General features: G+C 39.4%; 2 protein-coding genes across 2 annotated transcripts; one reads left to right on the top strand and one right to left on the bottom strand.

The window, feature by feature from the left end:
• Positions 1-412: 412 nt before the first annotated feature.
• Positions 413-26,787, bottom strand: LOC146700878 (neuronal acetylcholine receptor subunit alpha-10-like). Its single transcript, XM_085471136.1, has 6 exons — positions 26,625-26,787; positions 6,813-6,958; positions 6,564-6,718; positions 6,240-6,486; positions 5,881-6,166; positions 413-4,371 (listed from the first exon to the last, which is right to left on the bottom strand). The coding sequence occupies exons 1-6, from the start codon at positions 26,680-26,682 to the stop codon at positions 3,671-3,673; spliced, it is 1,593 nt and encodes a 530-aa protein (XP_085327262.1). The 5' UTR covers positions 26,683-26,787; the 3' UTR covers positions 413-3,670.
• On the top strand, positions 20,519-21,876 carry LOC146700879 (uncharacterized). The gene is made up of 2 exons (XM_085471437.1): positions 20,519-20,895; positions 21,546-21,876. Exons 1-2 carry the CDS (start codon positions 20,540-20,542, stop codon positions 21,817-21,819), a joined length of 630 nt encoding a protein of 209 aa, XP_085327563.1. The 5' UTR covers positions 20,519-20,539; the 3' UTR covers positions 21,820-21,876.

Genomic DNA, 26,787 nt, shown 5'->3' with positions numbered 1-26,787 from the left:
CTTCTGCAGAGAAGCCAAACTGCAACATCAAGAAATAAAAGTAAACCTGACACGTCCTTCTACTCACCTCTTCTCAAATCAATCTCATGTTTCTTCTGGTTAAAACAATAATAAGTGTTTGTTAGACTCCTTAAAATATACTCTAAAGTAAAAGCTCTTTTGCCTTTTCCATTTCAGGGTCCAGAGGGGGCCGTAGTCTATCCCCCTCCCAGCAACCATACAGCAAGAGGTGGGTTACACCCTGGAAACCTCGCCAACCAGGGCCAAAGAGAGACAGACAACCATTCACTCACCTTCACACCTAAGTGTGGTCTAGAATCAGAAAGTACCCCCCCACACACACACGGAGAGCAAACCCCACAGACCCACAATACCACACACACATCATGTCAGAAAAGTCCCAACAAACCTCTGTGAACAAAACAGTTTTAATAAGAACTTTCACGGCATTAACAGAGTGTCCCGTGTGAACAGCTCACAAACCAAAAACACGGGCAGATAAATTTAACAGTTGTTGTGCTGACACTGGATGTTTCAAACACAGCAAAGAAATAAGCAGAGTAACATTTTTCTTGGTTTCATGCATATAAAATTACAGTGATTTTTTATCTTTAGTCTTAAATATTTAGTCTCATAAATTTGCCTTTTTATTCCTTTCATAATAAAGCAAAAGCCTGTCTCTGGCCTTCAGAGGACAAACTAGTTCACAGAGACGTTAATGCTCTATGAGTCTGTAAAACAGCTTCTTTTTTAAAAACAAACAAAAGTTGATGCATTTTTACTCCATCCTGGTAACATAAACAAACCCTGAAGCTGCATTTATAGAGACCAAACCAAAAAAACAGAAAATTCTGTTTTCTTCAAGTGAACCTTCGATAAACTCTGTGCCTCTGTGAGGTTAGGATCATCACACACTCAGGATTATAACACTCAGTGTTTCATTGTGCAGACGTGCTGAATCACATGCATTGGATTACAAAAAGACACCAAACCAGAACAAAAAAACAACCTGGCGAACATTGTAAGGGAAACACACATGAGACAGTTTACTGCAGACTGTATGTGAGCCAAGGTTACACCTGCAAAACAGAAAGATGAAGCCAGAGCTGCAGTTCCTCTGATATCCACTCTATCCCTGCAGCTGTTTTGCATCCTCATGATAACTGTGCTGGATGTGACTTATCTTTGGTGTCTGTGACTGACAGCTGTGAATCACCTCGGCTATTTCACCACAGCTGATTGAGTCCCTGAAATGGACCTCTGGACCGTGTTTGTGCTGTTGGAGTATTTATTTAACCACTAATATGACTGCTGTGCAGTTAAATGTACAAACAGATCATCTAACACAGCGGTCCCCAACCCCCGGGCCTCAGACCGGTACCGGTCCGTGAGTCGTTTGGTACCGGGCGGTGAGAGTTGAGGCTCAGGTGTGAAATGTCTGGTTTTCAGGGTTTTTATCGGTTTTCAGCGTTATTTTGTTATCGTTTTTATCGTTAACTCGGTTTTCCTGGGTCTGTTCACGTGTGTTATGAATAAATCTTCTTTTTTTCGGTACCGGTACTAGTTTTATTTTGTTGTATTTATCCGCGACACCTTAAAGGTCGGTCCGTGAAAATATTGTCGGGCATAAACCGGCCCGTGGCGCAGAAAAGGTTGGAGACCGCTGATCTAACATACCCGAGCTCCAGTTTGGTGAGTGGAATTTTAGGGCTTTACTCATCAGTTATTAACTAATTAGCTGCACCAATAGAGTCTGTGGATACAGTCGGCTAACTATCCAGACAGCCAAAGAAAACTGCAGATGTGAGGCACATTTGGGACAAGCAGTCATTCCCGTCTGAGCTAGCGTTCTAGCATCATGAACCCGTCCTCTCTGATGTCTCTGTTTGTTTGCTCTCAAATGTTTTGCTCAGTTGTTGTAAACTTTTGTGCGATTCCACAAACCCACGTGATTAAAAAAACGATCATATGAGACTTTACTCTTATTATTTAACATGCTGTAGTAAAAGACAAAATGCTGAACAAAGAATCTGTGTGATGTGATGAAACCGATTATTTTGCAAACAGCGTCAATAAAAAAAACATCCAGACGTGTAAAGTAAGACTTTCAAACTCTGATATGAGGCTTTGTGCAGAGCTGTTTAGCTTTTGATCACTGCAAATATTTGGAAGTGATTTTCTGTGTCACTGGTTTTGACTTTAAAAGCAGTAAAAGTGTGAGGTGTGTTTGGATTTAAAATAAAAGTAAACTACATATAATTGCAGGGGTTTTTTCTCCTGGAACTACAGTTTATTTGAGCTTTCTTAGAAACTTAAATGACCACAACTTGTGAGTGAATTTTAGTTTGTTTAAGATTGAGCCTGAAAATGTTTTATCAACCATTTAAAGTTTGTTTTTGTTTTTTTCTTCAGTAGCAAAATGTACCAGAAAGCATTTTTGGAGGGAAAAACCAGATTTGACTCTTATGAGATTTCCCTTTTTTCCTTTTTGTTTCCAGATTATGATTATTTGCAAGAAAACAGTTTGTAGTTCAGATCGTAATCACAGAAGCAGCATTACCATGTTTAGAGTATAAAAAGTCTGTATTTGCCAGACAGAATTGATTCAGATTAAAGTGTGTTAAATATGAATAATGTGGGACAAGAAAGGACAAATTGAACCTATTATTACTTCATCAAGGCTACAAAGTCGAGATCAGATGCATCAAAGCACCGATACCAACTTACCCTCAGGAACAAAGGTGGTGGGGATGCTGTTCTGAGAGTCAGATAGCTCAATGAAAAGTATTAAGGCATGATGAATGGGTTCATAAATGCCTGAATGCTGAAATCTAGAGTGACCAATTCAGTGCTGGAATGAAAACAGTCGCAAGCCTAAAACCTCTGTGATCTGAAGATATGAGCACGATACAACTTAAATTAAGAAAAACAGCAGATCACTTATTTCTAATCTTGTCAGCGTTAATCTCATTAAAATGACGTTAACGTCATAACCGCATTGACGCGGCAAATTTCCGTTAGCAAATTATCACGGATCACCCCGAGCGTGGGGCTGGACCGCGTCAACACATTAGCGCAGTTAGCTCGTTAATGCGTTAGCGCTATCCAGCCCCACGCACGGGGCGATCCGTGATAATTTGCTAACCATACTTGCCACGTTAATGTGGTCATGGTGTTAATGTAATTTTAACGCTGAGATTAACGCTTAGAGCTCTACTCATTTCATTTCATTCATCCTTCTCAACTAACGGCTCTGCAGACACCCATCTACACATCTAACTGGTAAATTTCAGTTGCTGCATCATGCAAACCACTTTGCAACCCACCCTTGATTCTCCCTTCATGCTGTGTCCAACAGAGAGGTGTTTAGCTTCTCCAGCATTTGTTAGGATCTTTGTAAATAATTAGAAACTATTTTTTTCCCAATCATTTTACTTTCATCAGCCTTCAGAGTCTCTTTCAAATCCAAAGATAAGCATTTTAAATTCTGGTGGAAATGATTTTGAGGAAAGCTACCAGGTACCAGCTTACAAAACAGTAAACTGACCCTTAAAACCATCATTCAGTTATTTTTTAGCTGTTTACGTGTGTCAGAAAAAAAGGAAGAAAAAATGATTTAATCGTTAAACAAACAATTTTATCATCTCGTGAATTCTTAGGCTGAGCTCCATCAGACGGACTTTCCCAGGATGAGGATGCTCATGAAGAAGACCATGATGAAGAAGAGCCACATGAAGAAGCGATCCATGACCTTGGCGACCTTCCTCCACTCGCCGATGCGCAGCTGTGCTGCTCGCTGGTCCTGGTAGGAGTTGGCAATGTACTCAACATTCTTGCCCAGTTCCTGGTGTTGGCATAAACACTTCACCAAGATCTCCCTCCTGTTCCCCCCATCTCCACCTCCTCCCTCAACACCTACGCCTTTCTTTTCCTCTTCGTGCTCACCGCAGTTTGATTCCTCCCCTCGCACTACAGCAGCTCCTTTCTCCTGTGAGTGGTCAATGGTCACAAACAGATCCTCTTTCCAGTCTGTCTGGTTGGTTACTTCCTGCCCCATCTTCAGAGGCTCCACCTCCACCTTTCCTCCCCACGCCTTCCCATTGACATCCCAATTTGCTCCTTTGGTGCTGCCGCCATTGGCTGATGGGCTGTCAGACCCCTCCTGTGATAAAGGTTCTTTCCTGGCGCCACCGAGGCAGTTCTCACCCACCTCGTACACGAAGCAGATGCGGGCGAGGTACTTGAGGATGAAGCGCTCGGCCCATTCAGGCACGGGACGAGCCTCCCCGCCACAGTGGTGGATGTTCATGATGAAGATGGTGAGCGCTGTTGATGCAGTGACCATGGTCATGGTGGCAATGTAGTACTTTCCTATAGAAATAAGACACCGAAAAGTCAGGTAGAGGTTGGTGACCCTTATTTGCTGTCCCTATAACTCCAAATCAAGCTTTAGTCTTAGTTGCAGTAAAAGCATACAGCTGGTGAATATAGGACACTCTGATTAACCCTGTGAAGTCTAAAGTGGGTGTGACTACAGACAGCGGCAGACGAGCAAACATTCCTCTTATACTTCTTTATTTACTGCAGAGGCACTTGGGTAGTTGCTGCATTGCTGCATTGAAGTCTCTGAAAATTGAAAGCTGAAAATCACAGTTAGAGTAAGATCCAAGCTGCTTTGCAACCCACCTCCATCCAAGCTCCACCTATCATTTTGATTGGGTCTGTATCTGAATCCTCTTTGTCAGTGGTCCTCTTGTCATTGATGCCAAGGCTCAGTGACTCAATGAGAGCTGCAAGCTGGAGGTTTTGAAAGGTCCTCAAATCCATCGACAACAACTGTGCCCCAGCAATCACTGAGATGTGCTACTTTTATCCAAATTACATACTTTAAAGGCATCTACAAAAGACTTCTGAAGTCAGTGAAGGTCATGTCTGACTGTAAACAATCAATGAACACAATAGTGTAAATTAGACTTTATAAACTGGTCAGCATCAGGTGTTGTTGGGCAATCACCAGTATTTTCTGCTAATAGATTTAATACAAAAGATTACATCTTTCACGTAATCTAAAAACAGCTCCACCTTCTCCAGCTTCGATTTTAGACAGAGATCAGCGCGACGGTAAGCAAGAACATCCCTCAGAGAGATGTCCAGTAACCATTCGGAGACCTCAGAGTGATTTTCCGTTTCCTGTTGATTGACTCTTTGGTGACTCCTAAATCCCATTTAGTTTTCCCTTTAACCTGAACCTCATTGTAGGAGCCATTTTCATGTTTTGTGTATTATCTTATGTGTGGGACTAGTTTTCACTTTTTGTGTTTGTAAATGATTGGATTTAAGGTAGGAACATTTAATTAGGGTCAGGTTTAATTGGTTGAAGGGACCAAACAGATTGTGACTGCTGGGATTTATTTTGGATATTAAGATGAACTGTGGAACAGCAAGTTCAAGCAATGATGAGCAATAAATGCTTAATCTAAACAACGCTGGAGCTATTGGAGTTTCTCCATACCACAAGTTTTCAGTCATATTAGTGACATCATGTCAACCCCGCCCATCAAACACCTCAGTGGCTTCAAACATAGGCTTAGCCTCTGCACTCTTTCTGCAGGGAAGCTCTGCTTGCCTAACACATTGGCATAACAGGAAAATCTCTTTGGATTACTCCGAGGATACACTCTAGGGACATCCCTAAGGCTGAAATGTGTCTGTCTGAGGTATCCTAAGGCACCCTCAAATATTAGTAACTTGTCAGATACAGTGTAGCCATGTAACATTTGCAGGAGGGATGATGAATATAAACATTACAATAATTCTGATTCATCATGAATGTTTTTTTTAAATACATAGATGTAAATAAAAGTCAGAGGCTGTTCTCACCTATCAGCGGGACGCTCTCAGAGGGTGGCATGCTCTCAGCTACGAGCAGCTGAAACACGGTGAGGGCCAGCAGCACTGTGACACCCAGAGAAACCTTTTCACCTGAATCCGCTGGCAGATAAAAGCCCAGCGGAGCCAGAAAGGAGATCATCATGCAGGGAATGAGGAGGTTGAAGATGTAGAAGGAGGCCCGCCTCTTCAGGTGGAGGGAAAAGGTAATGTCTGGGTATGGCTCTGAGCAGCAGCCATACAAGATGACATTTTTCTTGGCTGGCATTCCCAGAACCTGGTTAGAGAAAATTTTGGGTTCGTCAAAACATTCATTAAGGATGTTCTAAACACATGACACCATTACTGACCTCCCACTCCACATTGGGGACAAAGTCTTTCAAGTCGGCGCTGTCCAGGGCATTGATCAAATCCATCTGGTTTCCGTTGTGAGTCCAGGAGCCAAAGGTTAGGTCACACTGCTGCAAATCGAAGGGGAAGAAGGCCACATCAACAGAGCAGGAGCTTTTGGTGATGGCTGGCTGGTCCCACATGACTTGGCCATCGTTACGAAGAACAACATTGGTCTCCATGGAGCTGGAAAACTCATCATCTGCACTATGATAGAAACAAGGAAGGAGTTTGAAAACATCAATAAATATCCTGAAGATCAGCCAGCAGGATGATACACCTACCTGTTATACAGAACAATATCGGGTCTCCAAACGTAGCTGCTGGGTATGCGGATGGTGTCAAGGCCATCATAGTCCTCCTTCTTCCATGTGAGAAAGGCATCCATCCATACCTGGCGGACCCACAGGTAGGTAGTCAGGATCTGGTTCCGCTCATCCTGGTGAAAATCCATGAAAACGGCAAGGTCACACCAGTACCTGCCTGACTAGATACAGCATAAAGAGCTGGATAGGCATTCAGGGTTTGATTACCATGTCAATGATCTGGGAGAGAGTGACCTGTAATGTGACATTGATGATGTGGTCGGTGTCCTCCACCGGCCGCAGAGCATTGGTGTAGTTGGTAAATAAGTCTTTCATCAGTTTCTGAGCGAAGCGCCCATGAGCAGCCCGGCAAACTGAGGATCAGAAAACAGATGACAAGCATAGTGCCGGGTCAGGCAGACCTCAAAGTCATTACCTGCAATCGCAACAGATCAACTGATGCACAACTGTTGTGCATTTACAGGCTGCTTTGCAACCCACCTCTACCTGCTGTGGCAGTCGCTCAGTGAAACTGGTCACAAAGAGGGTGCTGCACCAAAACCTTCCTTGCAATAGCATTGGTTCTAGCAGGTCAATGCAATTATCCATAGTTTGCATGGAAGATGCTGAGATGTGCCTAATTATTAGCTAGGTGCTAGCAAAAGCTATAGTGTGACATCAGATATAAACACAGAACATTTGCCCTCAGAGTAAAAGTTGTGCCTCACCTTTGCAGCCAACATGTTTCAGAACATGAGACACACTTTTACTCTGAAGACAGATGTTCTCTCTTTCACTTTTCACAGCTGCTGAATGTTTGCAGGCAAGTTCCTCCATAAAAACTACTGGTACTGGTTAAATGTGATCACTTTCAAGGACCAAATACTTCAGGCTAATGGAGTGTGAAGCGTATGTACGCTTTTTTTTTTTTGGCCTGTCCTGTTTGGCTCTTTTGCCATCAGAATTGTTGTCTAAAGGCAAAGAAAGATGCCCAACGGATTTACTTTACCAAATGGACCATCCCAGCCTTGCCGTAATGGTCCATTTGATTCACCTTTTATTGTTTATTTTATTTTCACTTACTGAATACGGGACAGACTTGACTGGGGGAAAGAAGGGGAGAAAGAAAGAGGGAAAGAGAAACAGCTGAGAAGAGGGACGGGGGAGAAGGGCAAAAAACATAAACCAACAGAACGGGCAGAGAGAAAGAAATGCATATATCAATCACCTGGATCACCTGCTGAGAAAGAAAAAAGAAAGCAAGCAGAAGAGAACAAGAGTAACAGAATAAACAACATCACAATGATATATGGGAATATGACAGTAAATACTAAATGTTAAACATTATTGTGCAGCACATAAGATCAACAGAACACAGTGTGCTTTGAGGTAGGAGCCAAAAAGGGTGTAGTTTGTGGGTGTGATCACCCGTGTGTACACCTGTGAGCATGGACGCGCTTGTTTTTTTAAAAGGTTCCTTCATGTAATAATCTGCTAGAGGGTGTGGGGGGGCCACAGCCCCGTCCTCCAGGGCGTGAAGCAGGTATGGAGGAGATCAAAACTCCAGACATCCAGAGGCCCCCAGAACACAAGTATATACGCTTTTTAAATGATGGCGATAAATGTATTTGATATTTTTGTTTAAAGGAGAAGAAACTGCTTTCCTGGATTTATTAAAAAGACGGCGCATCATGTCAATTTGTTAGTTAAAGGTCTGCCTGTCCATGCTTTAGGAACGATGTGACCACATTCTAATCAGCTGAAGTGAATCCTGTGCTGATGTAAACAGAAAAGAAAAACGGAAGTGATTTTATTTGGCTCAAATGTCTGTGAAGGTTCTCAGTCATCCAGGTCATCGTAGTCAAAGGAGCTTGCAAAGAAAAGCGTCTGGACTTCTTTAAGTTGCTTGAAGACGTTTCACCTCTCATCCGAGAAGCTTCTTCAGTTCTAAGGTCAAATGGTGGAGAGTCCAATTTGGCCCAAATCCATTTCCTGACCCTCCAGATGTTGATTTCACTGTTTGATCTCTCATTTGAAGAATTCAATCACAAATCTTGGAGTAAAAATTGATTCTTGATGGCCACGTGAATGGGGCGGTAAAATCAGCATTCTACCACCTCAGATGTCTATCGAAGATCAAGCACTTTCTCTCCAAACGTAACTTAGAAGCTGTAATTCATGCTTTTATTACTTCACTCCTGGATTACTGTAATTCCCTTTTAATAGGGGCTGGGCACTTTGTCACGCTTACAATTAGTGCAAAAATGAAATTCGACCGCATCACTCCGGTTTTGGCCTTTCAACATTGGCTTTGAATCAAATTTAGGATCCATTTTAAAGTTCTTTTATTGGTTTTTAAATCTTTAAATGCTTTGGCACCTGTTTATTTGTCCGATTTGTTGAAGCCTTACGTTCCAACTCGTTCCCTCCAGTCAGCTGAGCAACTGCTGCTTTCAGTCCCTACGTCACGGCTGAGACTCAGATTAGACCGGGCGTTCTCTGCTGTGGCCCCGTTGCTTTGCAACAATCTTCCTCTTCATATTAGACAGACTACATCAGTGCCGGTTTTTAAGTCGAGATTAAAAACCTATTTTTATTCTCTGGCTTTTAACTCTTTATTGATTTAATTGCTTTGTTCAGTTCTTATATTATTACTATTTATAGATGTATTGTTCAACACTTGGTCTACCAGGTGTGTTTTTTAAAGTGCTATATAAATAAACGATGATGACGTAAAAAGGATCAAGAAGTCAAGGTGTATAATCGTTCACTCTTCACGCTGTGGTGCACATCTTTAGAATATTTTGCACATGAAACTTTAAGTGTTGTCAAGTCTTATGTAATTTCTCTGTTGCTTTTCTCTGCATTGATCTGCTGCTGGATCCTTTCTACAGAAATGCTCAACGCTACATACCATAACACACACATGCAAACCACATTTCCCAGTTCAATTAACCCAGTAATCACCTCAGCGTTTAATCAGCGAGGGTCTCCAGAGCAGCAGCAGGTTGATAACTGCTCTAATATCCTGTTTACAGTTAATGATGGTGACAGCAGTGCTGAAGGCAAACGATGACTCTGTTTATGAGTCTGTCCAATAGATTTTTCACATAATAAAAACTGGAACAAACAACAAAGGATGAAATTATTGAGTCGTACTTACAAACAACAACAAACAAGCTTTATTTGTCACATACACAATTCTATATAGTACAACATGAGTGATGTGCTTGTGTCCGAGCTGCAGACGTGGCCGTCATTCCAGGGCTTGGTTTGTTTGTTTTTTTAGCATGGGCGGTCTGGTCAGGACCCTTACTGGATACTCTGAATCAAACTTGCAACTCCCACTCCAAAGGTGTGTGGTCTTACCATTAGTTTTTACAGTGTAAAAAGCAACTCAAGTTTCAAATGTATTTTTTCACGAGCATAAAATACATTCACAAACTGTGCATATTCACCTTTCACACACCATATTTCTTTCCTGAATGTGTTTTTACTCTGCAACAAGATCACACTGTAAATATCTGATGAGAATGATAATCCATCTACTCTCCTATCCCAGCCTGGGTCACAGGGGCAGTAGTCTTAGCTTGTGCCTGACCCTCTGTCACCTCAGCCACCCTCTCATGCTCTTCTATGGAAGTCCTGATGTGTTCTCGGGATAAGGGAGGAATCCTGGTTGGATGCCTGAACTCGCTCAGCTGCTTCCTCTTAATGTCGAGGGCAGCAGCTTTACTTGGAGCCCTTCACCCTCTCTAATAATAACAATAATAGTGGCCCATGAATCATTTCTGTAGGAATAATAAAATGGTGTCTGAGGGGGAGAATAAATATTTCATGTTCTCCAAAGTTGTTATCAGGTCAGACATCGTGGCTGGCAGTGCTGATGATTCATGTGAACTCTCAGCCAGACAGCAGCAGATAAACAGCACAGACCTCACTGTTGGCTGCAGAGTGACGCTCACTGAGAAAATCACCTCGCAACCACAACATGCTGTCGCTTTCTGCCTGACACCTCGCAGATTATTGGCTTTATGTAATAAAAAGATTACACTTTATTACAGACCTACAGTCTGTATAAGAGGGAAAATAGAAATGACTTCTTTTGTTTCACAGACTGTAGAGAAACTGTTCGATTCAAATTCAGTAAATTAAAATCTACATAACAACAAAATCCAGACCTAATAGTCTGCTTTTTACGTGATGTTCATTTAAAGATGGCGCAATTCAGAAACCTTTACGGATAAAATAAAGTAAAATAAAAACTCAGATGCTAAACCTTCACCCACTCTGAACGCTCGATAACAAGGACAACACACATGCTTTGCACAAAAAAGGAGACACACGAGACTCCGTTTTTGGTTTAACGACCTTCACTTAACAGGAAATAATACATTACTGCAATATGACTGTAGAGACACAGCGAGGGGGGTCAGAGTGTTCACATCGTCTGTACTAAAATGGAAATGTGGACGTGAAGCTCTGGATCTGTGCAACAGAAGAAAACGGGATTGGGTGTCGTTTCGAGGAACTCATGGAGATGGTCCAGTTCTGCTTCAGCTCTGTTTCTGTGTTTAAGGCTGATTCACAGCTGATGTTTTTGTCTGCAAACAAACCCACTGATGGAGAAAAGGTTAAGGTTCTGTTCTTGACCAAATGTGCTACAAAGACAAGGTTAGAAGGAAATACCTGCAGGTAAAGCCCCAAATTAGTGACAATCTTCAGTTTAAATGGAGCAAATTTATAGAAATAGCTTATCTTTACTTAAAAAAGATCCATAAATTAACTGAGTGGTTTGTAAAGTTTTTGATAGTTTGGCATAAAAAACAAACAACATTTTACCTTTTGATTTAAATTAACTCATCTTTTCAGCAGTGCTTATAAGTAGATATACGTACTTTTTACTAAGTTACTGTGTTTTTAGTAAAAATCGGAATTCACACTAATAAAAATATTTAAGCTTGGTATTCCAGATTGTGCATTTTAATGGTATTTTTACCCAAACAGCAATAAATGTTCGGCCCAGATGTGACCCATGACTGGAGTTTCCTTTGAGCCACATTAACATGACTTTCACTCAGGACGAGTTCCAGTGTCCTTAACTTACCACTGGTCTGCTGTACACGCACCAAATGTCAGCATGGACCACATCTGAACCACACAACATTTACAGCACCTGACCTGAACATGCCAGAAGTGAGTGTGAAATTTTTGTCATGTGTTTCATTTCAAAGTATTTTCATTTTTCCCTGATTGCCAACATTTGGGAGCACAACTTAATAAAAACCAGACTTCTTGCCCACTACTTTTGCACGACTTCCAATTACTTACAACCTGCTGGTTGGCTTTTTCTCTGTATGTATTATCGTAGGGTCTACCTTACAATGTAAAGCACCTTGAGGTGTCTGTTGTTGTGATTTGGAGCTGTATAAATAAAACTGAAAATTGAAATTGAATTGTTTTTGTGTTATCTGCTTTCACTTTGTTTGTATCTTACTATATACATTTTATATCTGCACAGTTAGTGTGGAGCAGCCACAACTTTATTGTACATGTACAATGGCAATAAAGGTCTATTCTATTCTATTCTATCCTACTGTGAGAGTTAGAGTTGGGGATTATGCAGGGACAAGGACAGGACACAAACTTAATGCTTCAGCAAGCTGAGGAAATGTATCTGCAATAAAAGCACCCTTCATGTCTCTAGTTTCAACACCTTACGCCAGGCGAAATATCCAAACAACTATGGGCCAGAAATCCATTAGATCTGACAGCGTATAAACCAACTGATGACAAATGAAAGTGAAACGCAGCATAAAGGTGCTGAGGACGGGGTAGAGTCTGTAAGAATATACACGTGGATCACAACAGCATGAGAATATCCTTATTTGGTGCTTTGATGATAATGGAGGATAGTCCAGTTGAACATGTTGCTTAACATTTTTCCATAAGGTGTTAAACATACGTATCACAGACTGTACCTCTTTAATAAGTACTTGAACCTCCTCATTAATGACTAACAGAAAAACACTTGAAGACCCTGATGGGCCCAAAATCTCCTGGATCTGGATGCAGATCCAGTCTTTACCGATAAACTTTGTGATCTGTTGTGATCAGTATGGAATGGACAGCGTTGGGGAGTAACAGAATACACGTACCGGCGTTACGTATTTAAAATGCAAAATATGAGTAACTGTATTCTGTTACAGTTACTTTGCTGAAATAAATGGATTACACGGCCGTATTTTCCTGTTTCATATGTTCGGCTATGCCGTCTCTATTTTTGGTGATTCCACGCCGGGGGAAACCCAAACACGCATCAAGAGGCTCTAATGTCTGTGTCTCAATCTCGCGGCTCATGTCACCTCTACTTACGGCTGCATAATGACGTGAAGAAATATTTTTTAAAAGTGTTATTCAAAAAATGATTTAATATGAAGGCAACAGGCAGAGTGTTACAGGCATAGCATGTATGAAGCATGTAAATATAATAATAACCACTGACGAGCCCAGCTGTAAGTAAGCTGTTAAGACTCGACTGTACGCTGTGTTCGTGTTTTCCTCTGAAACAATAAGCTCCGTTGGAGCAGCCTTACCTAATGTCCACCCTACTGTTACTCATTTATATTAAGATTTAAAAATCTAGTTGGTGTTGGTAACCTTCAGTAATAGTAATAAATCACAGCAATATTTCTACGAACATTATTGCTAAGGATTGTCTTATTGCATTGGAGTCACACTGGGTTAAATATGTACACTTGGGTTTTAAGGGGTATTTATTATTTTCTTCTTTTTTTTGGGTTGTATGGAAGCCCCAAACGCAATTTCATTGTTCTTGACAATGACAATAAATAAATAAATACTAAATACTAAATAGTACATTCAGTTGTAAAAAGCATGATAATATATTAAGTAATCCAAAGTATTCAGAATACGTTACTCTCATTGAGTAACGTAACAGAATACGATACAAAATACATTTTGGGGCATGTAATCTGTAATCTGTAGTGGAATACAGGAACGGACCAAATTTCATTCATTCTTTACACATCAGTCTTCATTGACCGATCCTAGCAATGCCTGTTTATTGTTTACTAGCAACTAGCACTTACTATCTAACTTCATAAGAAACAAAAAGAAGCAGTAAATGTGGGAAGTTCACCATCTGGAGACAGTTCACTGCATGGGCCAGTGACTCTTCATCAGTTTGTTTCCTGTCCCTACAAACCAACAGATGTTTGACCAACTGTGATTTCAGTGTGTGCATCAACATTACGATTGTTTTTTCCTGTCAGATAATTGTCTGGATGATCTTCAGCAGATCGAATCAAAACGGCCTAACATACAAACAGGACGTCAGCAGCTGTTGGCTGGATTTTTGTGAAATGTTGTGCAACTGTTTGCCGCAGAGGGCGGCTGATTTTGATGATGCCTTGACTTTTTTCATCTTCAGTTCAAAGTATGTCCATTGTGTCTAGTGCTGGTAAACAAATATCTGCATATTAGCATGCTCATATAAACATTGTTTTACCACGATGTCATATGATGTGAGCATGTCCTGTCCAGCACTTTGGTCCATCATCAACTTTTAACCTCACTGTTCACTGAATTGAGGACCTGAAGGAAAACTTCTCAGTTCTGCTCTCCTCATTCATGATCCCACTGATGTATGCAACCATGCTAACCAAACAAACTGCCATGGAGCAAAGGGGGTTTTCAACAGTTTGTCATTTATCTCGATAAGGATGGCAGTATGCCTTTAATAACCTCATTAGGTGGGTTTATTGATAGTTTGCTTCACACATTCATTAATTTTCTCCTGTATATGTTTTGCAGTTCCTGAGTGTTCCCAGACCAAATAGGATTATCTCTTCAGTGTGGTCTGAGGAAAATACTAATCTCCAAATGCTTCTCCAGTCACCAAAAGCAAACAAATACTCAGACATAAGTACATATGTGCAACAACATTGTTAGCCACTCTAACAGCTGTGCACACGAACAAAAATGAGAAATACTGGCGGCGGTCAGTGCCGCCCTCTGCCTCCTCGTAGATGCACCTGTGCTATCGTCTTAAACATCCTAGATTACATTTATTGTGTTCACAAGATTTTCAGAAAAGTTCAAACTCATCTGAAATTTTTTGTACATGTATCTGTGGTGTGAATTTCAAGAAACTGCGTCACCTCTTTCTCAAGTTATCACAGTCACAAACCCGGGTGTCCACGCCGCCCGCCAGCGCAGCACGCTGACACAAATCCCCCATCAGTGATCCGATTCTGATCAACACTACCAAAGCTAAACGAAATCATCACACTAACATCTGTGTTAGCTAGGCAGTGCTTCATTTTTGGAAAATGTAAAATCAGTAGGTTGAAGTGATTTTTGAAGTTTTTTAAAGACAATAATTTAAGACAAATAAAAAAAAAACAAGGCGCAAAACACTGCAACAAAGTCTCCTTAAAAACAGCCTGATTTAACAAACAAATCCTTCAGCCAGTGGAAGTTCTGCAGATGGATCAGAACACCAAACTGCCCCACCTGAAATCAAAGACTGGTCTTAGTGAGTGACTGATAAAAACTAAAATATCTAAATCTATCTAATCATCATTCATGGTCTCCAGAGGAAACCTCCCTGACTGCCGTCATCAGGGCAATTTTTATTTTTTTAGGGTTTTTTGTTGTTACTTCTTTAATGACTTCGACAATTGGTTCAATACAGACGTTTCAGTGCAAATGTTTACCTTTGCTGACATTTGATTCTGTCAATACACTCTGAGTCACAAAAACAAGTTTTTGGCAAAAAACGAGTTTTTGTTTTTGGGGGGATTTTTTTGCTCTTATCTGGACATTCTCCAGCTTGGTTTTCATGTTACAACGGAGACCTACCACAAACTTCCACAAGCAATTATTGCTGTGAAGGAAGCATATTGCGATCATGAGACCCGTTACAGCATGCAGACAAATTAACACCTCTCATGATGAAAAAGAAATGATGAAGAAGCTCAGATTTGTTATGTGACGGCTGTGTGCAGGCAGGAACAGGACCCAAAGTGCAGACAGACAGACGTGAACTTAAAAAAAAACAAAAACAGCTTTAATGCTGAACTCAAAGTAAACAAACTTCCAAAATACAAAGAATAAACGCAGGCAGGCAGAACACAGCACGAATGAGGGTAGATAAGGGCGATCGCGACACAGACCAAAGAGAACACACAGGGGGAGCAATCAGGGAACGAGAGACAGGAGGGAAACACAGCTGGGACAAATCAGGGCTGACGACACAAAGGAAGCAAAACCAGACCCATTAACATGAGACACGGACTTTCAAAGTAAAACAGGAAACATAACACAGACACGCGGATTTGACAAAGGGATACAGCTGACAGGGGAGACAGAGCAACTAGAGAACACAGAGACACAAACCACAAGACAGAACTCTAACAAAGAAACCAAAGACTAGAAATAATAAATAATATCAAAATCAATTTCAATATCAAGTTCAATAATATAATAAACTCAAAGCTCTTAGGCACCCTAACAAGATTCAGATGAACAGATAGAGACACAGAGTGTTTACCAGTTCATGCTTTCAACATTGCAAGCACTTCCTTTCATTATTAAATCTTCTCTGCCATCTTAAAATTGCTTCCTTCTTGAAATAAATCCAACCCTTGTGGACAGGTACAGTTTAAATACCTTATTATTTGTTGTTAAATCTAGACTTTTGCAATACGAATTATTTTGTTAAACCCCTTGAATTAAAAAAAGTCGAAAAACTGTCAAAAGCCTGTGCTGTAGCATAAGTTTTACATGACTGCACAAGAACATTTTCCAGCTATTCAAAGTTAATGTTTTATATTATTATTGGCAATTTAAGCAAATATATCCTGTACATTATGTCTTAATCCACTATTTATTTATTTATTAGATTTATTTTAAATTTAATCGCTTTACACAAATCATGGTCTCAATACAAAATGAAAACGTTGCGATTATACATAAAAAAAAGAAAGAAAGAAACCCCCCTCCCTCCCCACCCGAGGCTCATGTAAAGAGAAACAGAACAAAACAAACAAAAAATGTACGTCACACATCTGGAAAATACGTTTTTATATAGTCAATAAATGGGTTCCAAGTCGCAGAGAATTTTTGTTGTGATGAGAGAACTCCAGTGGCAAAAAGAAAAGCTCCTCCTTTAACCACTGTATGTATGAAGGAGCCTTATCAGACTTCCAGTGGAATAGAATGAGTCTACAGGCAAGCAACGTAGCAAACGCTATGGCATTTTCCTGAGATTTACTAATTTCATATTGAGGTGGCATAACTCCAAAAATGCCAATGAGGAAATGAAGCACTAAATTTTGCGCACTGAGATAATACTTTGAATATATTTCCCCAGTAATTATCCAGGTTCGGACAAGACCACATCATGTGACCCTCATTTGCTGGATTATGTCCACACCTGGGACAGGCAGGATCGGCTTCTGGGAAAAACTTTGAAAGCCTCTCTCTTGTATATTGAAGACGATGAAGAATTTTAAACTGAATGAAACCACGGCGAATGCAAAGGGAGGAAGTATGTATACGATTCAAGCAAGATCTCCACTCATCATCAGATCAATCCACCCCAACGTCTTTTTCTCAATTATTTTTAGTTTTTTCCCAAGTAACAGGCCTTAAGCTCTGCATCAGTTTGTATATGACGGAGAATCGCCTTTTGCCAAAAGGATCCATTTCCAAAATGGTATCCACTTGATTTTTAGGAGGTAGGTAGGGGAATGAAGGAAACGATGTTTTTGCTAAACTTCGTATTTGCAGATATCTAAACATATGTGAGGTTGGTATATTGTAATATCTCATCAGAACATCAAAGGTGTTAAAAGTTTCTCCTGAAAGTAAATTGTAAAAAAAACTTCAAACCATTATTGTGCCAAATTTGGAATGCTTTATCTGAAATGGATGGCAAAAAAGGGTTAAAAGCAACAATGAAAAAATTACTAACCTGTTGCAAACAGAAGCACCTTCTGAATTGAAGCCATATTCTAACAGATGTTCCTACAGCTGGATTTGTTATTTTCTGTTTTTGATTTCGAGCTACGGATGAGGTTAGGAGGGGAAGTGGATTAGACATCAGTTCCATTTTTACCCAAGCCTCACCCTCGCTGTTCTCATAAACATATTTCCAGTGCAATAATTTGGTGATATTAGCCGCCCAGTAGTGGCAACCCTAGCCCACCAGCCTCTTTTGGTACTTTTGGTAAGTGTCAAAATTATGAATCCGCACCTCCATCATTGTGCGGGTTATATTTATTCCCGAATATTTAAACGTTTCTTTTTCTAATTTAAAGGGGAAGGCAGAGAGATCTTGCTCTATGTTATTAATAGGGAACAGTGGGCTTTTCGATTAGTTACATTTGTATCCAGATATGCGTCCAAAGTGATCTAATACCTTGAGCAGTTTAGCGACTGATGCAGTTGGATTAGATTTATACAGCAATAAGTCATCTGCACACAATTATACTTTGTGCATTGTCCCACCCCTAGAGATTCTGGCAACCTGATTGTCCTCCCTAAGAGCCATAGCTAAAGGTTCGATTACTAAGTTGAAAAGATAGGAAGATAAACTACAGCCTTGCCTGCAGCCTCTACTAAGCTGAAAATTAGCTATTTTTATACTTGTATTACAGAAATATAATTAGATTTTACACACTCTGGCCTTGATCCAACCCATGCAAATTACATTAGTGCAACAAAAATGCTTAATCGGAATAGAAAGCCATTTATTAATGTGGAAATCTTTCCCATGATTATTTTAAGTTCATTTAAAGAGGGTTTTTTTTAGTGTTCAAAAAAGTCTAGAGTCTGGTTACCATAAAATGTTAATGGTTTTAAATTAACTTCCACTCCATCCTATCTTTACCAGGGTTGCAGGGACCTATCCCAGATGTGATAGGGTGAGAGTCAGAGTACTGCACAGTAGTGATGGGATTTCCGGCTCTCTTTAGAGAACCGGCTCTTCAGGTTGTTTTGTTGCTTTATTGATTTATTATTAACAATAATATACAATTATGCACAAAAAGAATTACTAATGTAAAAAAAAGTGGTTTTATTTATATGTTTATATATAAATATATGCGGTGGTCCCTCGAGACAAAGCACGTACAAACTCCAAAACACATTTCTAGCATGAACTGAACTTCCAAAGCAGAGCTACTAGATCACTTAAATTACACAATTGAAAGCATGTGTGTGTTGTTTGTGTATTTATACACAGGCACTCATATATATTCAAAAATTTAAAAAAAAAATGTTCATTTACCTGTTATTACCACACACCAAATCTGGTCGTTGGTACTTGCTGGCTTATGTAGCCACGAGGTAACAAAAGCTCAACACTGCCCCCTAGCATCGTGGAGCACCTCCGTTGTCTTTTGTTTTGGAGTTTTTACATGATTTGAAGTTTGTACGTGCTTTGTCTGTAGGGGCCACCGTAAATATACTTTTATTTATTCACTCCATATAAAATGTAATAAATAAATCATATAATACAAAAACCAACTATTCACATTTCAACTTTTAACTATTTTAATTTTCAGCTTTTTCCTTTTAAACTAATTTAAAGTGAAACAACACAAAACACTGCAAACCACAACACAATTAAATATAAATTATAATATGAAAACAAAAAGAAGATGCATATTCTCTGTCATATGGACCTGCATGAATAAACTTTCTGAATCCTTTATCATCTGCAACCGAAAATAGTTGTGGATGATTACTATACCTTTCTAATGTTGTTGTCCCTGCCTCTCTTTCTCTCTCTCCCTCCCTAACTACTGCCCCTCCCCCCTCTGCCCAGCGCAAAGCACAAGACTCACGTGCGGAGTGAAGCGGGAAAAAGTGCGAGAGAGAGAGAGAAAAAAAATCCACAGCTCGCGTCGTTCACGTCAAAGATTCGGCTCTAAGAGCCGTTTCGTTCGCGACCGACACATCACTAGTGCACAGGTCACCAGACAGCTTTAATCCTCCATCCACTGATGCTTATCACTGAACATCCTGCCTGCCAGTACTGCACAGCGTCGGGATTTTCTTCAGAAGACGTTCCAACGTCTCTGTTTGAATGTATATATAGAGAAAGGGCCCAGAGTGATGGCTCTAAACAAACCTGTACTATTGAAATGGTTGATGATGCATTTTGTGACCTTAAAGTCATCATTTGGTTTCTTTAATGTGAGGTTTTACATGAGTTACTATATTAGTGTAGTATTATTACTGCACAAATCACATGAGCACAGATGCAGGACATTGACACTGTGAACACATAATTTGCTCAAAGATAATAAAGTATTCGGATTCTTTGCTCATGGTCTAATCTAATAATAAAAAATAAAAAAATCCATCATATGACTTTTTCAAAGTCAGCAGACTTCACCGACAGCATAGTTAACTTTGCTTTGCAGCATCAGTACTTCTACATCTTAATGCGCAATTTTTATAATTAATTATCCCATTAAATTGCAACTGTTTTACTTTTTCCTCCATTTCTTTCATTTACATGATGATATAATATAAATTTCTTATAATAAACATTACCAAAGTCTTAAATAATGAGGTCATGTCCAATAATCCCTGTGAGCTAGAAGCTCTCAACACTCAGTTTCAGGCACGTTTTCGACTCTTGGCTCTGTGTGATGTCACTGTGAGTGAACATCCTTAATCTGAAAAATTCTAAATCTGTCATTTTTGCATATTTAATGCAGCAAAGGCCCACATTTTAATTCAAACTACTTCCTTTTCTCAACCTAACCGATTAGTTTTAGTCCCTAAATAAGTGATTAAGAATCAACTAGCTAGCCGGTCGTCACGGCAAAGCTACGAGAGCGTCTCTCAGCATGGGCCCGAAAAAAGTTCTGTCAGCCGAGGAAGGTGACGATATTAAGAAGTCGCTGGAGTTTATGACAGAGGAGATTTCTACTGTCAAACTGCAGCAGAAAGCCATCCTGGACCTGGTCGAGGAAGTTAAGGCTCTCCGCATCCAGAACGCCGAGAAGGATCGGCGGCTGGCGTACCTGGAGAACAGAGTGGCGGATTTGGAGCAGTACACCCGGATGAACGATGTTATCATCACGGGGCTTCGCATCAAACCCCGGTCATACGCCCGGGCGGTCGCCACTGACAATGTAGGAGGGCCAGGAGAGGAAGATGTCAACTCCACGGAGCATCAAGTGGTTACCTTTCTACGGTCCAAAGGTGTGGAAGTGGATTATAACAACATTGAGGCTTGCCACCCTCTACCCCGAAAAAATGACAGTGACAAACTGTTAGGCGGGGCTGTGTGCAGGCAGGAATAGGACCCAAGGTGCAGACTCCGGAGACAGACGTGAACTCAAAAAAGGCTTTAATTCTGAACGCAACATGACATAACTTGAAAAACTCAAAATAAACTTACACCGGTGGACAGACAAAACACACAGCAAAATAAACGGTAGATCACGACACAGACACTAAGAAACACAGGGCTTAAATACACAGAGGGAGCAATCAGGGAATGTGTAACAGGAGGGAAACACAGCTGGGGCAAATCAGGCCTAACGAGACAAGAGGAAGCAAAACCAAACACATTAACATCAGACATGGACTTTCAAAGTAAAACAGGACACGCATAACACAGACTGAACAAAGACACAGGCTCATAAGCAGGCACTACAAAGGGAACAGAGACGTGGGAACAGGGCAGACACAAACTCTGACTGAATGTGGGGATACAGCAGAAAGGGGAGACAGCAACATGGAACACAGACAGAAAACCAGAACACTAAAACTCTAACCAAACCCCACCCAGAGAACCTAAACTAAGAATAATCCTAAAACCCATAAAGCAAAGCTAGAATATAATGAAATAACAAAATCAAAGAACCAAAAACACAAAAACACTGGGTCAACGACCCAGGGACCCTAACACAAACCAGCCATCATTGTGAGATTTGCAAACAGAAAACAGAAAACAGCACTGTTAAAACAAGGAAGGAAACTGAAAGGATCCGATGTCTTCATGAACGAACATCTGATAAAAAGAAATGCGGACATTGCCAGGAAAGCACGTTACTTGAAGAAACAGGGAAAATTTCAGAGTACATGGACCACCAACTGCAAAGTATTCATTAAACTCAATGGAACACCGGAACAAGCCAAAGTGTTGGTCATCAGAAATATGGAAGAGCTGGACAAATACTGAGGTCAACTTACTCTGGAGGTATGAATACACATGTGACGTGACACACAACACAACACATGGCACAGTCCAGAAGAACTTCATCTGCATCCGGCAACAATATCAACATGACTCATTGGAATTCTCTTTATGATAATCTGGAACTGAGAACATTTCGATACACAGACCATAATGTTCTAGACTTAGAAAAGGATATAGACCCGGAAAATAATTTCTTCTACAACATCAGCTGTAACTGCTGCTACTTCACTGATGAACAGTTTAAGCACACCATCAACACAAAAAATAAATTATCAATAATCCATTTTAATAGCAGAAGTCTGTATGCCAACTTCAACAATATAAAGGAATATCTCAATGAGTTGACAAATCCATTTGGAATTATTGCCATTTCTGAAACATGGATCAATGCGGAGAAAGGAACGGACTTTGGACTGGAGGGATATGAAGTGAATTTTGTAAATAGAAGGAACAAGAGTGGAGGGGGAGTAGCTGTGTATGTGGATAAAAACCTAAACTACAAGGTGGTAGAAAGTATGACAACTGTAATTGATAATTTACTAGAATGTATAACAATTGAAATGTATAAGGAAAAAGAGAAAAATGTAATAATTAGCTGTATATATAGAACACCTGGCTCTAGTATTCAAGTATTTAATGACTTCATAGAGGAAATATTCTCTAAAACAAATCAAAAAGTTATGTTTATCTGTGGTGATTTTAATATTGACCTGTTGAATCCAAAAAAGCATAAAATGAGCGACGGATTCCTAAACACTATGTACAGTTTGAGTTTACATCCTAAAATAACCAGGCCTAGCAGAATTACACCACATTGTGCCACCTTACTTGACAATATTTTCACTAACAATATGGAAAACAACATTGTGAGCGGAATATTAATTAATGACATCAGTGATCACCTACCAGTTTTTGCAGTTTATGACACTAATTATAAGAAAAATCAGCATGAAGAACAACTGAGATACAGACGTGTAAGGACAGAAGAAACTATGACTGCATTTAAGAACGATCTATTAAATCAGGACTGGGACAAGGTGTACAAAGAAGCTGATATTGATATTGCATATGGCATATTTTTAAGAATATTCATGGAGTTGTACGATAAAAACTGTCCAACAATAAAATACAACAGAAAGCACAAATATTCAGATAGACCATGGCTCACTAGGGGTTTACAAAATGCATGTAAAAAGAAAAATACACTTTATAGGGAATACCTAAAACAAAGAACAAAAGATGCTGAAAATAAATATAAAAAATACAAAAATAAGTTGACCAATATTATACGTGTATGTAGAAAGGAGTATTATAGTAAAATATTGAACAACAATAAACATAATATGAAAGGAATATGGGATGTTTTAAACGGTATCATTAAAAATAATTCTGGACAACAAAGTTATCCTCAATACTTTATCGATAATGGCAATATTATGGAAAACACTGCTGATAAGGTCAACAGCTTTAATCATTATTTTGTAAATATTGGACCAAAACTGGCAGAACAAATTCCTGAGTCACTGCCATCAGTAGAATGTAGTGAAAACCTGATTGATAGGAACCCTAACTCAATGTTCCTCACATCAGTGGAGGAAAAAGAAATAATTGACATTGTACACATGTGTAAATATAAAACATCTACTGATTGTAATGATATTGACATGAAAATCGTCAAGAAGGTCATTGAAGGAATTGTAGGACCTCTAACATATATTTGCAACTTATCATTTCAGACGGGAAAAGTGCCAAACAAAATGAAAATAGCTAAAGTTGTGCCGCTGTATAAAACCGAGGACAGACGCCACTTCACAAATTACAGGCCTGTTTCTTTACTACCACAATTCTCCAAAATCCTAGAAAACCTGTTTAATAAACGATTAGACAAATTCTTAGATAAATATAAATTACTCTCTGACAGTCAATATGGATTCAGATCAAAAAGATCAACATCTCTGGCATTAATCGAATCAATTGAGGAGATTACGAATGCTATAGATCAGAAACAGTATGCAGCTGGAGTATTTCTGGATCTCAAGAAAGCATTCGACACAATCAATCATCACATATTAATTAATAAACTGGAACGGTACGGGATTAGGGGGGTTGTACTGCACTGGTGAAAAATTATTTAAGTGACCGGAAACAATTTGTGAAGCTGGGTGTCCATTCCTCATCATGCTTGGACATTGCTTGTGGTGTTCCACAAGGCTCTGTACTGGGTCCAAAATTATTTATTATTTATATAAATGATATTTGTAAGGCATCTGATATATTAAAATTAGTATTATTTGCAGATGACACAAATATTTTTTGTTCTGGGGGGAAAATAAGGAGCTGCTGGATACAATTACATCAGAAATGTGCAAAATTAAAAAATGGTTTAACAGGAACAAACTATCGCTAAATCTAAGTAAAACTAAAATTATCTTATTTGGGAATTCCCTTAGAAATGCACAAGTGCAGATTCATGTAGATGGTGTGGAAATTGAAAGAGTACTTGAACATAAGTTTCTTGGTGTGATTATAGATGATAAATTAAACTGGAAGTCTCATATAAATCATATACATAACAAAATTTCAAGAAGTGTCTCAATCTTGAGTAAAGTAAAACACATTCTGGACCACAAATCACTCCACATTCTCTATTGTTCCCTGATTGCACCGTATTTGAATTACTGTGCAGAGGTTTGGGGCAATACTTACAAATGTTCGCTATCATCAATCTTTATATTACAAAAAAGGGCCATAAGGATAATCCATAAAACTGGCTACAGAGATCATACAAATCCACTATTCTTAAAATCAAAAATTCTAAAATTCACAGATCTGGTTCATTTTCTCACAGCACAAATTATATATAAAGCAATAAATAACCTGCTTCCTGACAATATTCTAAAAATGTTTTCTAAAAGGGAACGGGGATACAATTTGAGGGGGGAATTAAATTTAAAACATCCTCGTATCCGTACAACATTAAAAAGTTTTTGCATCTCTGTGTGTGGAGTGAAGCTGTGGAACAGACTAAGTAAAGATATGAAGCAATGTCCAAGCATGGCGCAGTTTAAAAAGCGGTTTAAGGATATGGTTTTTGCAGGGTACAGGGAAAAGGTAGAGATTTGATAGGGTGTTCTTGTCTAATATTTTCATGTGTGTGCGCATGCACGGGTTTGTTGGTATGGGGATATATATATATATATATAATTGTAGGTTGTGTATCCTTGAGGTGTTACTGGGGTTATTGAAAATGTGTATATGTGCGTATGTGTGTATATACGTATGTATGGATAGATAGAAACATATATGTGTATATATTTAAAAAAATAATAATAATAAATTACACATAACATATAATGTAATTGCAAGGAGGTATTTCTGTAGTCTATTGATACTAGATAGTGGAAAAGGGGTGGGATTAAATAAGCTTATGCTTCTTCCTGCTCCTTTTTGAACATAGACGTTATTTGGAGTTGTGGTTGCTCGTTTTCCTTTTGTTTGCTTTGTTCATTTGTCTCTTTTAATTCTACTTTTTTAATACTTTTTCAACATGTTCAAAATAAAGATTCAATCAATCAAAGATACAAAAGTACCAGTGGTGTCCTGAAAAACCTGCAGTCTCCCACAGCTCCAGCTCCATAATTTATTCTCGTGGTAGCTTTACATGATTCAAAGTTTAAAACAATCCATGATAATCTTATATGGGCCTGAGAGCAAGGCCCCCAGGTTTGTCTGAAATAAGCTGTTTTAGTTTCTCCCCATTTAAGGCAATCCTTGCTTTAAGCCAGCTTTCTTTTGATTGGCTGCCCCTCATAAAAGAATCTTAAATAACAGGTGGGCGGGGCTTCTATTATCACTACCAGAGCTGTGTGCCTGATCTGATCATATAAGGATATTCTGCCCTTATGACATGACAGAGCACAGTGAGGAGAAAGCAGTGTGAAGCTGAGTGTTCAGAGCAGCGTGAGGGTCACAGGGGTTACCGCCCATACGCTGATGTCATTATTAGTAAGGCTGAGCAGAATATACAGCATACAACACAAAGCAAAACATGCACAAGACGCACGGTGTGAACGAGTCTGTCTGGTCTGTTAGTTCCAGAAAACTTCTTCATATTTTGTTTGTAAAACATTTTTTACATTTTAAGGTCCAATTTTCAATCCAAACAATGTTTTGGTCTCAGAGCTTCTCTTCTGCTCTCACACTGATGTCTCAGAGAATGAAACGAATCATAGAAGCAAATGTTCACTGTTTAATGAACAAAGACACAGATGGTTATTAATAAAGCCTGGGAGGTCATGCTTACAGGGTGTAGGGCTTTAAATATCAGTCATTTTAAAGGAATATTCCAAAACTTAAAGCTTTTGTTTATCATATTATTTTTATATTTTAGGGCACTTTCAGTGTGCCTCTTTGAATCCAATATGATGGGCATATATAAAGTATTTTTGGACACTTTGGGAATGAAACAGTGAACTAATCATAGATAGAAATCTTCAGATTCACCGCTAATAAAATATCACTTGGAGCGATTTGTAATGGAGGAGAATGGAGCGTGTTCAGAGGTTCAGCAGCAGCACAGAGATCAATATCATTAATCCTCAGCTATATCACCGTTCACATACAACACTGAACACTGTTTAAAAAAGCTCACACTTTCCCCACTTTAAGAAAACATACAGTAAAACCCTGAAATATCAACATCAGTAACAATAATGAGAAAAACACTCACTGTGTTCATGGTTCTGCACTTTAAAAATACCTGAAGTGAAGCTGAAAAGGGGTTTTACCTGGCAGGATGAGGAGAAGCACGAGAGGCGCAATTGATCCACTGCAGAGGAACTTCATCTCGTTCTGATAACTGTTATTGACCCGGCAAAAACAGTCTATTAGTAACAGTGCAAACACACATCAGAGTCCGACCACAGAGCAGGGAGGAGGAACCTCACTGAG

This window comes from Copadichromis virginalis, linkage group LG10, assembly GCF_057382275.1.
Source record: "Copadichromis virginalis isolate Kocher_CV1m ecotype Utaka linkage group LG10, C_Virginalis_male_GT1.1, whole genome shotgun sequence".
NCBI lineage: Eukaryota > Metazoa > Chordata > Actinopteri > Cichliformes > Cichlidae > Copadichromis > Copadichromis virginalis.
The sequence above is the reverse complement of the archived record's forward strand: the minus strand, read 5'-3'. Positions and strand labels throughout refer to the sequence as shown.

Bases quoted from the DNA above. Each gene is read 5' to 3' on its own strand.
- LOC146700879 (XM_085471437.1), top strand. From the start codon at position 20,540: ATGACAGAGGAGATTTCTACTGTCAAACTGCAGCAGAAAGCCATCCTG. The intron at 20,896-21,545 runs TGACAAACTGTT...GGGACCCTAACA, and splicing joins CTACCCCGAAAAAATGACAG to CAAACCAGCCATCATTGTGA.
- LOC146700878 (XM_085471136.1), bottom strand. From the start codon at position 26,682: ATGAAGTTCCTCTGCAGTGGATCAATTGCGCCTCTCGTGCTTCTCCTC. The intron at 6,959-26,624 runs GTAAAACCCCTT...TCTGATCCTCAG, and splicing joins GCTTCTCCTCATCCTGCCAG to TTTGCCGGGCTGCTCATGGG. The intron at 4,372-5,880 runs GTGAGAACAGCC...TTATTTCTATAG, and splicing joins TGAGAGCGTCCCGCTGATAG to GAAAGTACTACATTGCCACC.